The sequence below is a fragment of the Mus pahari genome, chromosome 1 (assembly GCF_900095145.1).
Source record: "Mus pahari chromosome 1, PAHARI_EIJ_v1.1, whole genome shotgun sequence".
Lineage (NCBI taxonomy): Eukaryota > Metazoa > Chordata > Mammalia > Rodentia > Muridae > Mus > Mus pahari.
In genome coordinates, this window is record NC_034590.1 from 1749696 (window position 1) to 1765346 (window position 15651).

Genomic DNA, 15651 nt, shown 5'->3' on the forward strand with positions numbered 1-15651 from the left:
GTGGCTCAGTGGTAGAGCCCCTGCCTAGAATCCCCCAGTGAGGGGCTGGGGCATGGCTCAGTGGTAGAGCCCCTGCCTAGAATCCCCCAGTGAGGGGCTGGGGTGCAGCCCAGTAATTAAGAGTTTGCGTGGCATGGAGAATACTCTGGGCTCAGTTGGTACCAGAAAGAGGAAACAGTGAGGCTTTGAGACTTCCACCACCAGCCTCCAGGGGAGCTGGAGGAAGGGTAGCATGCTAACAACTGCTCTGTCACCAGGATGGTTCAGTCCTCGTACCTGCCGCTCTCCAGCCCTACCTAGGCACGGACCGGATCACAGCCCCTAACCATGTGCCTCTCCAGTACATCGGCCCCAATCAGCCTCAGAAGCCCAGGCTCCCCGGCCAGTCTGCCGCCAGATGACAGCTGTCTGCTCCAGAGGCTGCCGTTCCTCTGTAGCTGGTCCTGATGTCTCTGTAGGTGCCACCTCCCCTCCTGGACTCCTGAGTCTACCTCTGTCCCTTCCCTGCCAGTGAATTATTGTCAGTGACCCCCTCCTACCATTGAGGCTGTCAGCCAGAGGCACATCTCAGCCTCTGGCAGGAAGAAGGCCATCCCAGCTTCCTCTTCCACCTCAGTGCGGAGCAGAATGCCCACAATAAACGGTCATGGGAACAGTCTGCTGGATCTGTGTGCACAGGACGCTGGGTGACGCTGGATCTGTGAGCCCAGGACGCGCTGTGTGACTGCTGGATCTGTGAGCACAGGACGCGCTGGGTGACGCTGGATCTGTGAGCACAGGACGCGCTGGGTGACGCTGGATCTGTGAGCACAGGACGCTGGGTGACTGCTAGATCTGTGAGCCCAGGACGTGCTGGGTGACGTTGATCTGTGAGCCCAGGACACGCTGGGTGATGCTGGATCTGTGAGCACAGGACGCTGGGTGACTGCTGGATCTGTGAGCCCAGGACGTGCTGGGTGACTGCTGGATCTGTGAGCCCAGGACGTGCTGGGTGATGTTGATCTGTGAGCCCAGGACGCGCTGGATGATGCTGGATCTGTGAGCACAGGACGCACTGGGTGATGCTGGATCTGTGAGCACAGGACACGCTGGGTGACTGCTGGATCTGTGAGCACGACATGCTGGGTGACGCTGGATCTGTGAGCAAGGATGTGCTGGGTGACACTGGATGTGTGAGCCCAGGACGCGCAGGGTGACTGCTTTCAGTGCCAAATCATCAGAGGCTGTGGCTGCCTAGGGGCGCATGCTGGGTGGCTTCAGGCTCCCCAGGGATGCCAGGACCTCTCCCTTCCTCTGGGATAAGGCCATCACCCTCTGATGGCTCCCTCAAACTGAGCCAATTTTATCCTTATCCTCCACCCATGGTCCCCGACTCTGATGCCGTCCATAGTGTCACACTCATGGCCGCTGACCCGGGCCCTTTTGCCTACACTAGCTCCTCCCCTGGTGGACTGTGCTCAGCACCTTGAGCAGCTGCAGCCACCCTTCAGGCTGTCCCCCGTGGTTTTCCACCTCCAGTGGGTTAGCAAACCTGAGGCTTCACCTTTAGAATGTCCTAGGATCCGCCAGTTGCCCTCTCCTTCCTCAGCCCTGTTCTTTATCTGGCCACTTCCTCCACCCTCCACCCCCACCTGGATAGTCACAAGAGACTCCACAGGATTCCAAATGTCACACAATCATATAAACAAACTATCTACAGCTGGCAAAATCACGCCCCTGCTAGAGCATGAGGCAAATCAAAGCTGCTGCAGACAGTCTGAAGCAGCCCCATGTCCCACACCTGGGATTAAAACAAAAATATGTTCCTATTGCTCTGTTATTTTTGTTTTTTGTTTTTTAAGATTTTATTTATATGTAAGTACACCATAGCTGTCTTCAGACACTCCAGAAGAGGGAGTCAGATCTCGTTAAGGATGGTGTGAGCCACCATGGGATTTGATTTGAGGGCTGGGATTTGAACTCTGCACTTTTGGAAGAGCAGTCGGGTGCTCTTACCCGCTGAGCCATCTCACCAGCCCTTTGTTGTTGTTTTAAACGACTTATTTATTTATTTATTGTATGTGAGTACACTGTCACTCTCTTTAGATGCATCAGAAGAGGACATCAGATCCCATTACAGGTTGTAAGCTACCATGTGGTTGCTGGCTCAGAGGCCCCTGTCTGGACTCCAAGTCACCTGCACTCACATGTATACATACCCATCACCACACATGCACAAATGTTTTTAAAAAGAAGGTTGCAAGCCAGGGAGTGATGGCGCACGCCTGTAATCCCAGCATTTGGGAGGCAGAGGCAGGTGGATTTCTGAGTTCGAGGCCAGCCTGGTCTACAGAGTGAGTTCCAGGACAGCCAGGGCTATACAGAGAAACCCTGTCTCAAAAAAATAAATAAATAATAAATAAGTAAATAAACCAAACCAAACAAAGAAACAAACAAAAAACACACACAACAACAACAAAGAAGGTTGCAGCTAGCCGAGGCTATCTTTAGCAAGACCCTGACTCAAAGAAACAAAATCAGATTACCGGATATTATCTGTGGTGGTTCACATTTTATATTCCCAGCACTTTGGAAGCTAAGGCAGGAGGATTGCCACAATTTGGAGGCCAGCCTAGGCTATATAGCAAGACCTTGTCTTTAAGAGAAAATCAGGAGGAAGAGGAGGAGGAGGAGAAGGAGGAGGAGGAAAGGCAGGGAGAAAAGTTACTTGGGACTTGGTTTGAGGCTTGTGGAGAAAAGTGCTGTCTAGGGTGACCTTAGTTCAGACCCTTGGAAGCCACACAAAAGCTGTGTGCTCTTGTAACCCAAGCACTAAGTGGACAGTTGGATCTCAGGAGCTTCCTAGTTAACTTCTATCCCAAAAGTCTAGCTCCAAGTCAATGAGAGACCCTGCTTCAAAAAATAAAGTGGTGAGCAACACAGGAAGACACTTGCCATTGACTTCCGGTCTGCACATGTGCATACACCACACCATACATGCAGTCCTGGCGTAGCATGCAGCCCTGTGAAGTTCCCAGTGCAGGGTACCGCCCAAGCACCCCTCATATATTTCGTCCTCACCCAAAAGCTCTGGAGTGGATTGTCACCAAAATGTAAGAAAGCATCTTAAGCATTTGTCCCAGCCCTGAGCAGCTGGTGGGTGATGGAGCAGGGACTTGGGCCAGAAGGAGCTCCCACCTCTGGGGAAGTAGATTTAGAAGGATCCATTTTCCAAATGAGGAGGAAGAGCCGAGGAAAGGAGGGTTGCCCAGCTCCCACGTGAGCCTCTGGGAGACCTTCCCCAGCTCCTGCTCCGGAGCCAGAAGCCCAGAGGGGGTGCATGCTTGAGTGCGAGTTCCTATGAATAATTGAGGTTCCTAGAGTGCTCCACAGCTGTTCCCTCTGCCTGAGCCAGGGAGGCAGCGGTGATGACGTCATTTCCCCCCTGCGGGGCCACTACACCTAGGTTATAAGGCGCTAGCACTGACTGTCTGCTTGGCAGAGAGGTCCCGGGTCCGGACTCCCCACCATGCCGCTTCGTGCACCCACCTCTGCAGCGCTGCTGCTGCTGCCTCTGCCCCCACTGCTGGCATTGCTGCTGGGGGCTGGTGAGTCCAGGGCCCCACAGAGGAATCGGGTGGCAGGGAAATACACCTGAGACCGGGCTATAGGTGGGCAGTTGAGCTTGCACATGGGAACAGCACACCTGGCAGGTGTGGGTGACAGGCTGTGGATCTGGGTGCCGGTGGGGGAGTTGGGATCAGTACCATGAACAGCACCCATTTTCTCCCTCCACAGCCTCTTCAGCTCCCCTGATGCCCAGACCCTCCAGGGAGGAGGTGAGCAGAGTCCTTCCTGCCCCCCCCATCCCGTTGGGTCCCTTCTGCCCATCTCCCTGTATCCCCACCTCTTATGATTCCGTAGCCACTCCGTTTTCCCAAATCCCTTTGCCTTGCCCCCTCTCTGACCGTTCATCCTTGCCCCCCAGCTAACCCGCTGTCTAGCAGAGGTGATCATGGAGGTGCTGACACTGGGCCAGGCCCAGCGAGGCCCCTGCACAGCTCTGCTCCACAAAGGTAGGGATGCCCCAGTTCCCTTTAGAATCCCAAGATCCTTTTCCTAGCTCCCTACATGCCTGCAGTGCATGGTGGAAGAGTTCCCTGGCCTGGGTTAGTGTGTATGGTCTACTCACAGCCCCAACTGTGGTTCAAGAACCTGGTTCCCTTCAAGTTCCCTGCAGGATAGGGACTGAGCAGAGAACGTTTGCAGCCCATGGCACCCTCTCAGTGCTAAGCAGTTCCCTTCACGATGTTTCTCAAAGAACATCCTATCTTTTCCCTGCCAGAGATATCCGAGACAGAGCCCCACAGCTGTGTGTCCCCTGAGGAGGAGAAGTTGCTGGGTGAGGACTTCAACAAGCAGGAGTCTGGAAAGATGAGGTCCAGCCAGGAGATAAGGGATGAAGAAGAGGAGGAAGAAGCAGAGAGGACCCACAAGGCTGAGGTGCGGGAACAGGCGGTCCACACGCAGCTCCACAGCCAGCTTCACCAGGAGAAGGAGGAAGAGGAGGAAAGGGAGGAAGAGGAGAAGAGCGTGCCAGGGAAGACCTCCGAACATATGTGGAAGCAACATCCAGAGGGTGCTGGAGGCCTCCAGAAACGTGTGGCTGAGAAGGGCAGCGATGAGGAGATGGCCCAGTTTCAGGCGGAGAAGGGCGTGCAGCTTCTGGGCAGAGGCCGAAATCTGTGGCAGGGGGCCGGGAGGGTCGGAGGAGGGAGGCATGAAGAGTCCTTGAAGCATCACCACCACCTGGACCAGCCGGGCGCCAAGGCCAAGCAGGAGGAAGAGGCAGAGGAGGGAGAGGCTTTGGAGCAGGAGGTGAGTGGAGGGGGCACTCCAAGGCTCCAAGGGAGTCTCCTGGTGCCAGACCGCACAATGTGAACTCTACCATGATGTGGGTCAGAGCAGCCAAGTGTGCACCAGGACTAGGGAGTAATGCCCAAGCAGGGACGGGGACTGGGAAGACACCGCTAATTACCCAGAAGCACCACAGTTAGCCACCATTATCTGTACCAAGCGAGTCAGCTCCCACTGAAGCCAGCAGCTGCTCTCCGGTTCACAGCGCCACTGACTAGGCTCTGCCAAGCTGAATGTCCCAGCAAGATGGCTTAGTGAGTACACTTGCGGCCAAGTCTTGCCACCTGGGTTCAATTCCTAGATCCCACATGGTGGATGGAGAGAACTGACCCCCTCAGGTAGTCCTCTGACCTCTCCACACATGCTGTGGTGCACACACACACACACACACCCTAAGTAAATGTGTAAATGTTTTTTGTTTTTGTAATTATGGGCTGAGAGATGGTTTAACAGTTTAACAATTCCCAGCTTCAATTCCCAGGATCCACATGGTGACTCTGTAACTCCCATTTCCAGGGGATCGTATGCCCTCTTCTGGCCTCCCTGGGCAGACATGTGATGTACAGGCATGTGATATAAAGGCAGGCAAACACCAATTTTTAAAAATTAAGTATCACCTCAGCTGTGAGCAGCAATCAAAATGGCCATCACTTCACAAATGGTCCACGTAGGGCTAGGCACGTAGGTTCATGGTAGAATGTATGACTAGCATGCGCAGGCCGTGGGTTCACTTCCCAGCATTGCTACGTAAACCAGCTGTGACAACACACATCTCTAGTCCCAGCACTCACGAGAATCCAGAGAGCAATGTGGTAGGCAGGCTGTGTAAACTGCCATGCTGCTCGGGTGGGCAAGTAGAGCTTTGGGCTTCGAAGAAGCAAGGATGGTGGCCCTCACTGACCATGACACGCAGCTAGGACAGGATGTCAGGCCAAGCGTATGAAGTGGCAGGGCTGCTATTCACAGTGGCCATCGAGGCGGTGACCATACTTCTGATCTCCCCCAGGAACACGATGTGGAGCGGCTGGAGCGCATGCAGGAGCAGTTAAAGAAGGCTACCGCCATGCTAGGGGAGGCTCTCGGGAGGGAAGGCTGACCCCACTCCACCCCTTCCCCACACTCCCTAAGGCTCAGGACTGTTGACCTCAGAGCCCCCCTTTCACCGGGCATCCTGCTCCACTTCCAACTGGCAGGGACTGGAAGCGAGGACATGCCTGAGAACCAGGCCTGAGAAGCAAGCCTATGGGCAGGGGCTAGGTTCCGGCTGACTCAGGACCCCGCCCCACCCCTCCATCCCTCTGAGTGAATAAAGCACAAAGCAAAGCACCCGGGCTCACATCACACTCGCTCTGGAGGGTCGGACCTGAAATAAGCAGGAAGGCAGGGTCAGTCTGGGCTCTGATGGTCAGGTCTGCGAGTTTATGAAATTGGAAATTATATTAATATTAGCACTTAAGTCAGGCGGGGTTGGGGTCCTCAGGAAGAGGTTTGGATGCCGGGGAAGGCGGCGGCCGGTTTTGGCTCCTGCCACTGTGAACCACGATGTCATCATATTCATCCTGGGAACAGAGGGATAGCACAGGGTCAGGCAGCTGCCACCTTGCCCACTACCCGGGTCACAGCACCCAAAGAGTGGGTGTCACCATGAAGCCAGTGTTCTCACTCTCAGTACGCCACACTGGCGGCCACAGCTCCACACCGCTTCCTCCCACCACTGCATGGCTCTTCTCCCCGTGCTCCCACCTCACCCACCGTCAGCCCTTTTCATGCTACACCAACCCCTGCTCGGGTGTGCTGTCACCCGGGTTCTTCAGTAATGCTCCCCTCACCACTGGCTGAGGTCTTTCCCTACCGTCAGTGTTCTAGACACTCTGACCAAGGTCACCAACCTACACCGCTCTCCATCTGCTGCACCCAAAGTCACTCCCCACACAGGGTCTCACCATGCAGCCCTTGCTGGCCTCGAACTCACATCTACTGCCTTTGCCTCCTGAATCCTGGGATCCTAGGCTAAAGGTGTGTGTCACATGGCAGATGGCCTTAGCTGTCCAGCTGCCACTGCCACCCTTGCCCAAGTCTATGACCGTTCCCCACATCTCCTCGTGTGCCCCTCCCTGACAGCATCCATCCGGCCAGGTTTTCTTGTTGCTGGTTTACCCTGACCCTCCAGCTGGGATACCCACTCCCAACTCACGGCCTCATCTCTGTTGTCACTGTCACTGTCGCTGTCACTGCCGCTGCCACTGCTGCTGCAAGGGCTAAGCTTATCATCCTCGTCCTCAGGTTCAGGGGCCCCATGTGCACGGAGGAGGCAGGCAAGGATGGGGTTGGGCCGGAGCAGGGCACTGCCAAGCGGGGTGCGGCCCCCATACATGCGGGCGGTGGGGTCAGCACCGGCTTTCAGGAGAAGTTCCAGCACGCTGGCTGCCTGGGCTTCTACTGCCAGGTGCAGAGGGGTCCGGCCACACGTGGGCTCCTACGGGATGTGCCAGAGGGGTCAGTGAGACTGAAGGGGGGACAGCGCCTTCCCCACACTGGCCTACCACAGCGTCTTACCGGTTTATTGAGGTCGGCTCCGGCATCCCTGAGCAGCCGGACCATCTCTGCATCTTTGTGGATGACAGCTACGTGGAGTGGGGTGTGGCCTGGGGACAGAGCAATCGGTGTCAGATGATGAGGCAAGAAGCCCTGGCTCTGTCTGCATCCTAGGAAGGGCCGTGGGAGCTGAGGATGCCAGGTCCCAGGGCTGGCCTCTCAAGTCCTTCCTAGGTATGCATACAGGCTCCTGAGTCCTAGGTGCCTTAGCAGCCGCGGGTGCAAGCCTGAGTCTGCAGGGTCTGGGATCTACAGGGCATGAGGCCGGGGACTCTGAATGAAAGCACACGCACGTGATCTGTGGCTCAAGATGCCAAGTCTTTGATCTTCCTCCACAAAGAGCAGAGGCCTGACTAGCATGCACCGCCCTTGAGTTCCAGTCCCAACATCATAAATAAAACAAAAGATACAATGACAATAACAGTAAAAGTCCCCAAAAGGTCCTGGGGCTCAGGACTCTGGTTACCAGATGACCTCAGTCTATTCATGAGGCCGGGCTGAGAGGGTAACCCGTGTCCTCTACCCCTGGCTGGGGACATGGGATGGATCCTCTCATCGTGGGCAGGCTGGGCTGGTGGCTCATACTCGGGAACAATTCTGGAGGGAAGTCACCTTGGAGGTGGGTAGCCCCGGTTTAACCGCTCTGGAATGTGGCATCTCTGGAACGTGGGTGACAGGTCTGGGTTATAAGTGGTCTGATGACTAGATCTGTGGGAGAGGGGCCCTGTATGTCCAACTCTTAGTACTCCTGAGACTGGGAGGAGGGCCTTAGTCCAGATGCTAGGATTTACGGAGCCTAGGGAAGACTTCCCAAGGAGCTAGTTTTGCTTTGAGGATTTTTGAGATAGGGGCTGAATCTGACCTCATGATGTCTCTGCCACCCGAGTGCTGGGACTAGGTGTTTGTTTGAGACGGGGGTCTCCTGGAACCTAGACTGGCCTCCAACTAGCTAGGTAGCACCAAGGATGACCTTGAACTCCTGACCCTCTTGCTTCCAGCGACTGGTATTATAGGCATACACCATGCCGGGGACTGAACCTAGGGCTTTACGTATGCCAGATGAGCACTCCACCAACTGGGGTATGTCTGAGGCCATCAGCTACATCTCAGGTTGGGTGAGAGGAGCCGGGAGCCTGGGCCTGGCCAGGAGCTCACATCCTCCCCGGGGCCCGGGGCTCTCACCATCATAGTTTTCAGCTTCTAGCTGTAGCCTCCAGTCTTCATCACGCGGCTCCTCTTCATTCTCTGTGCTGGACTGGGAATCCACGGCAGCGGGGGCGTGGCAGGTGTCTGGGGTATGGTCCTGGCTCTGAGTGAGGTAAGTATCTGAGGCATCTCTTGGGTGGCTGGGACGGGGCTGGAGCAGTACGCATGCGCACGTGTGTGCCCTGACCCGGCAGGCCAAGTGCAATGCCGTGTGGCCCCCTCTCTCAGCCACCAACACCCCTGCGCCGGCTGCATACAACTTCTCTACTGTAGATGCCTCCCCAAGGATGGCTGCTAGATGCAGGGCTGTCTACAGGGAGAGAGAAGGGGTTAGGGCCACACTGACAATCCTGGACCCGCCCGGATCCCTGGAGCACACATCCCCAGTGGCTTACTTGGCCTAGGTCATTCTGCAGGTCAAGGTATTCAGTGCCGGCGGAGAAGCCCAGGAGGAAATCCAGGAAGGGCTCATGCTGATGAATCACAGCCAAGTGCAGGGCTCTGGGGACAAAAGGCAGAGGTCAGTATCACAGAGTGTCTACTGTGTGCTACAAACTGTGGCCATGGTTGGAAACATTTCAGTGTTCCAGAGAATCGAGGGCAGAAATTAATCCAGCAACTTTGTCTGGCTGCTCAGTGTTCTGAGATAAGACAGGGTCTTCATAAGTCGCCCATACTGACCTTGAGTTCAAGTCCCTCCTGCCTCAGCCTCCTGAGTAGCTTGGCTGACAAGCCAGGGGAATCCATAGACATAGTGATTTCAATAGATCTCTGTCACCAATAGGCCCAGCTACCAAATTTGTTTCATCTGTGTTAATTAAGTAACATAATCAGGTGCAGTAGCTCTAATTCCAGCATCTGGGAAACCTGAGGCAGGAGGATTGTTTCTTCAAGGCCAGACTGGGTTATGTGGTGAGTTCTAGAGCAGCAGGGTTAAATACTAAATAATGAGACTCGATCACACACACATACATAAATGCTGGGCATGGCAGCCCACGTGAGAGAGGCAAAAGCTGTGGGTCTCTGAGAATCCCAGGCTACCCTGATCTGCATGGTGAGCTCCTGGTCAGCTAGGGCTACATTGTGAGACCTGTCTCAAATAATAATACGGTAATAAAGTGAGCTACAATCGAGGTAGATAGCCAGTATGGATCTCTATCCTCCACACATAAACACACACATACACAAAGACAAGATGGCTCTGCACCACACACATACACAGACACACACACACACACACTCAGTGTAGCTCTAAGAACAGACCTTCAAATTACATAAAGCAAAAGCTAACAAGGAGAAGAAGCAACAGATGAATCCGTAGATGTGGTGATTTCACTAGGTCTCTATCCCCAACTGTCCCAACAAGTAGGGAGCAGGAGCAAAGAGCTGGTCAGCTTGAACAGCAGGGTTCTGTGGTGGCTGCTGCCCTGACTTTGCAGTCATGAGGAATGAACCTGAGGTAGCCTGCATACAGGGACGCTCTCTGGCACCGAGCTGCCTGCTATTGGTTCCCCTCATTTTGAAATAGGGCCTCACTGTGAATGTCCCCAGCCTGGACTTGAATTCACTCTATTCCTGGAAGGTACTGACCATGAGATCCTCCTGCCTCAATCTTCTTTGTAGTTGGAATCACACACCCATCTTTGAACAACACTGCTAACCAACATCCCCTCTAAGTCACACATTGTCAAAATGAATTCCATGGGCACACAATTCCGAGAGCACTAGCCCAGCACTCAGAAGGCCCTGGGTCTGATGGCCAGCACTGCAAGAGAAAAACTAGAGACCGCAAATCAGACAAAACATGTTCTCTGCCCACAGTAAAATGAAATTTAAAGCTGGTAGCAGAGAGAGATCTGGAAATTCCTCCAAGTGTGGAAAATGAACATACTTCTTCATAACCTACTGGCCAAAGGAGAAATCAAAAGAGAAATTAGAAAATATACTCAATTATGTGAAAACAAAAACACAATATATCAGAAATTCTCCAGAGGGAATATTTATAGCATTCCAAGCACATTAGAAAAGAAGAGAGGTGAGCTGGGCAGTGGCTTTCTTGGTAGACTGCTAGCTTAGTATGCATAAGACCCTGGCATCAACCCCAGCTCTGCATAAACTAGGCACGCAACACCTTGCCTGGAATCCCAGACAGGAAGACCAGGAGTTTAAGGCAAGGGTAGGAGCGATGGCTCAGGAGCTAAGAACACTTGTTGCTCTTGCAGAAGACCCAAGTTTGATTTCCAGCACCTACATTGTGGCTCATAGCCATCCCTAACTCCAATTCCAGGGGATTCAACAAGCGCAAACACAACCCACATACATGTATGCAGGTAAAACATTTATACATATAAAGTAAAATTACTTGGGAGGCTGGGGCAGACATATCTCTGAGCTCAACATCAGCCTGTTCTACATAGAGAATTCCAGGACAGCCAGGGCTACACAGAGAAGCCCTATCTCAAAAAACCAAAAATAAATAAAATAAACCAAAGAAAAATTTCAGTGTGTAGACAGAATCTCTTATAGGCAAGACCTGTCAATAAAAAAGCATATAGCCAATGAGCTGAAGCAGGAAGTAGGTGGTGGGACACTGGCAAGAAGAGAGAGGATTCTGGGAAAGAGTGAGAGAATAAAAGGAGACACAGGGAGAGACACTGGAGGAGTCACTGAGAGAGATACCGAGAAAGACGACACTAAGGAAGAAGCAGGCCTGAGACTGAAGGAGAGGTAACTAACCACGTAGAAAACATAGAATGATTTAAATGGGTTAAATAAGTTATGTGTTAGCCATGGAATGAGCCAAAGCTTGTAGCCAAGGCATTTATTAATAAACAATTAATGCCAGAGTCCTTATTGTTGGGAACTAAGTGGCCAGATGAAAAATACGGATTCTCTTTTTTTTTTTTTTTACAGTAGTGTTCAAGGCTAGCCTGGGCTACATAGTGAGATACTGACTTAACAGGGGGGTGGGATGGGAGGCTGGGAAATATTTTGATAAGTAAAGCACAGTGACCTTAGTTTAGAACCCACATAAGAAAAAGCTGGGGGTGATTGTATTTATAATCCCAACACCAGGGAGAAGGCCCCAGAGTCCTGAAGTGGAGCACAGAGCTGCACACCTTTGATGCCAGCACTCGGGAGGCAGAGGCAGGTGGATCTCTATGAGTTTGAGGCCAGCTTGGTTTACACAGTGAGTTCCAGGCCAGCCACCCTGTCTCAAAGAGGAAGAGGAGGGTGGGGAGCAAGAGATGAACCCTGAGGCTTTCAGGCCAGCTAGTCTAGCCTTCGTGGTCAGTGCTAGGCCAGCAAAAGACTCTGTCTCAAAACATCAGTGTGTGTGTGTGGCCTCTACACACACACACACACACACACACACACACACACTCCCCAGGCCGGGATGTAGTGTTAGACACTTGGGAGCTGGAAGCAGGAGGATGAAAAGTTCAAAGCTATCCTCAGCTACTAAGTAACTCCAAGGCTAGCATGGGCTAAGTGAGGGTGGGTGGGTGGTGCTACGTGAGACCATCAAACACAAACAAATAAGAAACAAATAAGAAACACAAACAAATAATAAGGGGGAGGATAAAGAAATTACAAGAACTAGACCCAAAGTAACCAGAGGACAATAATAAAGGAACAAGAACCAACAAAGTAGAAAGTGAAAAATAAGAAAATTAAGGAAACTACTCCTGGCTCTTTAAGATGAGTGTTCGTTGGGTTCCCCTCATGGGTCAGGCACTGAGTCACTGGGCATACGCAATAAGCACAAAGGACAAGAAAATCCCGGGTACAATCCCTTAACGCACGCCGTCACCACAACCATCCCTTCTCCCCAGCTTATCTACTAACCAGCATTTCCTGCTCTTTAATCTTTTTTCAGTCTCCCTCTCCTCCTTTTCCTCTTCCATCCTTTTTGATACTGGCTGGGTCCTTCCAGGCTGTCCTCAGACTAGTGATCCTCCTGCCTCAACCCCTTGAGTGCCGGGATGACAAGTGTGGCCCATCACACTCAGCCAAACTAAAACCAGGGATTGGAAGGTGGTAGTTTGGGAGAAACATTTGGCCAACAGATGAATCTATCCTCGTAGAATCGAGTTTCTACATTTTATGTAGCTCTGGCTGGCAGGGAAATCAAATCAGGTGGCCTCAAATTCACAGAGATCCACCTTTCTTTGCCTTCCAAGGGCTGTGAGAGCTAGGACACCGAGCAGCTCAATTTAATTGCAGGCTCAATACTGGACGTGTCAGCATCGGAGACTCAGGGCCAAGAACTAGTTTTGGAAATCAAAATTCGGTTTATACAAGAATAGCCCAAGACCAAAGACTACATCTGGAAGCAAGAGATCAGAAGATATGTGGGAACTAGAGTGGTCGGAAAGGTTCAGAGCCGATTTGGGGACCGGGAGCTCAAATTTAGAGTTCGAAAAAGGTGAGACACTTGACGGTGTGAAAACGTACCAGTCTAAAAATCTAGTGTTTGGGGGTTATGGGTCAGGAACTCCAGCATCGGAAATCAAGAGTTAGGAACGGGACAACAAGAAGTCACAGGAATCGTAGGCTAATGGGGACTCAGGTAAGATCCCAGGGCTCAAGGTTTACTCACGTGTCCCCATCCTCAGTGACGTAGCCAAAGACTAAGGGCGCCCACGACAGCTCTGGGCCAAGCTCTGCGCCCAGACCTGGTCCTCCGGGAGCCGCTGCGTCGGGACCTAGAGAGCCCAGGCCGCTGTCGCACCATTCATCGGCGTCCGCAGTTTTCCCCAAGCACGCGACCCCGGCCATGGCCCCTGCCACCTCGGGTGGCCCCCTGTGGTCGCCTGCCTGTCGCTGGGCTCTGCGATGAGCTCCAGCGCTTCCGCCCTATCGGGAATTCCCCAACACGCCCCCTCATATACCCAATCAAAATGTGTTAAATAGCTACACCCCGCCCCTGTACTGCACCAGAACCAATCAGAAAAATGAGGTGGACGTTCGCTAGCTCAGTTTCCCTACATTTTCCAGACGCCCTTTATCAATATGGCCGCCGGCGCCAGGCCTTTTGGGATTTGTAGTTTGAGAACATGAGACACGCATTGTGCGAAAACGGTTATGGGATCGCGTTGCCTGCCGGGAGTTGTAGTTCTCTATCCTATCTCGGCCTCTTCTTGTTTCCGCTGCCGTCACGGGACAGAGCAGTCGGTGACAGTCCCGAGGGCCCCCACCCCGCTCCCATGGCTGAGCCGGACCGTGAGTTAGGGGCCCTGGTGGGAGGGTGGGAGGGTCGGGCCGCGCCGGGGCCTGGCTTTGGGCTGCAGGCCCCGGGGCCCGAGGGCAGGCTCGGTGGGGCGGGAGACAGGATCTACCCGAAGGGAGTGGGATTCGCAGGGCTGTTGCTAAGTGGTCAGTATTGCTAGGTTGGTGGGTTTCTGGATTGTGAAATTTAAGGGTCCGATTGTCAAGTTCTTAATGATCGCATTTCTAGTACTTTGGTTGCTGAGGACCCTCGTTGCTAAGGACCAAAGTTACCACTATCCCGGTTGCTAAGGTTGTCTGTTGTTAAGGGCAACTGTAGGATGTTCAGGGACCCCCTGCGGCCCATTTCTATCACATTCCTTCAGTTCTTGTGCCTCTCCTAAACCTCCCACCTTCACTGCACCTCCTCTCCCACAGAGAGAGGAGAAGTATCATAAGTATCCCTACTTACGTCTCTTGAAAAACTTAGCCCTCCCTCATTCTCCCGGCTCGCACATGCTACCATATCCTGCTTAACTCTGAAACCTTCCTTCAGTCCAGTTTCGCCTGCTTTCTCCTCCTAAACATTCCCCTCCTCAGCCTTTTCACGTCACACATTCCTCCACTCTAAAATATGCCTTTTCCCATCTTCGAAAGTTTTACTACCATCCCTGACTCCAAAATAATTAGGTTGGTGGGTCCTCTTGTCCTCCACCATTGTGAGCCCTTCTGCTTAACTCTTTCCCCCCACTGTAACCACGTCTGCTCCCCCTCCTCCCCAGCCTCTGACCCTCTGGAGACCCAGGCAGGGAAGGTGCAGGAGGCTCAGGTGAGATGGGGAAAAGGGTGGAGGGAAGGAGAGAGATGGTCTTGGTTCCACGTGCCACACTGGGGGGAGGTGGCAAGGGAAGGCTTTTACCCAAGGGCCCTTGGCTTATGGCCCTGATCCCTAAGCCCATCTGGGGATTAGTACAGTCTCCTGGGAGAATGGTGGCTTCTGGGGACTGTCAAGAAAAATGTATAGCCTCAACCCCTGGTTCCCTTCCATATTGTTCTCATTTCCTACTGTTGCTCATCCCATCCTCAGCCCCTTCTGAACCTCATTTGTGCTGGACCTGGAAGAGACAGTTTTCCAGTTCGATCCCCAAACTCAGATCCTATAGGGTGGTGGAAAGGACCCTATAGGGCATGTTATAAAAGTATTGAAGCTGGGTGTGGTGCCAGCCCCCTGTAATGCCAGCACATCTTGGGGGGAGGGGGCAAGTGAGGTAGGAGGATGGAGAGGCAGCTTGGGCCATATAGTGAGACCCAGTCTCAAAAGAGAAGGGAGGGAGGGAAGAGCATACCCCTGGAATGCCCGGCAGACTTTGTGGGTCAGAGATTATAGAAGATTCTAGACAAACTCTTCCCTGGTGGAACCGACAAGCTGATCTAGGAACAAGACCAAGATATAGTCATAGTGTCATAAGTGAAGTGATAAGGGATTTCCTTAAATGAGATCGGAGGTGGTGTTCCATGCAGGGTACAGACCTGAGAGCAAGAAGGGATAGTAAATGTTTCAGTAGTTGGGTTGCTGGGGTGGTCATTTATTGATACTCTGCCTGCATCTTATTGTTTGTTTTTTGTTTGGTTGGTTTTTTTTTTTTTTTGATTTATTTCGAGACAGGGTTTCTCTGTGTAGCCCTGGCTGTCCTGGAACTCACTTTGTAGACCAGGCTGGCCTCGAACTCAGAAATCCGCCTG

The 15651-nt window shown here is 52.8% G+C and overlaps 4 protein-coding genes across 5 annotated transcripts in view; 3 read left to right on the forward strand and 1 right to left on the reverse strand.

Moving 5' to 3' along the window:
* The window catches only part of Sars2 (seryl-tRNA synthetase 2, mitochondrial), a 10527-nt gene extending 9869 nt beyond the window's left edge, over positions 1-658 (forward strand). Inside the window, exon 16 of the mRNA XM_021208881.2 lies at positions 258-658. Coding sequence (XP_021064540.1) covers positions 258-401 — 144 coding nt within the window. The 3' untranslated portion in view covers positions 402-658. The remainder of the gene's footprint in view (positions 1-257) is intronic.
* Positions 659-3508: 2850 nt separating this feature from the next.
* Positions 3509-6219, forward strand: Ccer2 (coiled-coil glutamate rich protein 2). Its single transcript, XM_021204185.2, has 5 exons — positions 3509-3587; positions 3778-3818; positions 3968-4055; positions 4325-4857; positions 5903-6219. The coding sequence occupies exons 1-5, from the start codon at positions 3509-3511 to the stop codon at positions 5990-5992; spliced, it is 831 nt and encodes a 276-aa protein (XP_021059844.1). The 3' UTR covers positions 5993-6219.
* Positions 6220-6288: 69 nt separating this feature from the next.
* Nfkbib (NFKB inhibitor beta) lies at positions 6289-13701 on the reverse strand. The gene is made up of 6 exons (XM_021204168.1): positions 13301-13701; positions 9093-9198; positions 8674-9007; positions 7453-7541; positions 7091-7372; positions 6289-6455 (listed from the first exon to the last, which is right to left on the reverse strand). Exons 1-6 carry the CDS (start codon positions 13477-13479, stop codon positions 6354-6356), a joined length of 1092 nt encoding a protein of 363 aa, XP_021059827.1. The 5' UTR covers positions 13480-13701; the 3' UTR covers positions 6289-6353.
* A 112-nt stretch (positions 13702-13813) lies between these two features.
* The window catches only part of Sirt2 (sirtuin 2), a 24003-nt gene continuing 22165 nt past the window's right edge, over positions 13814-15651 (forward strand). The window contains exons 1-2 of one of the 2 annotated variants that reach the window (XM_021195758.1): positions 13814-13923; positions 14691-14737. In XM_021195758.1, coding sequence (XP_021051417.1) covers positions 13908-13923; positions 14691-14737 — 63 coding nt within the window. In that variant the 5' untranslated portion in view covers positions 13814-13907. The remainder of the gene's footprint in view (positions 13924-14690; positions 14738-15651) is intronic. The other variant, XM_021195767.1, reaches the window with a different exon arrangement.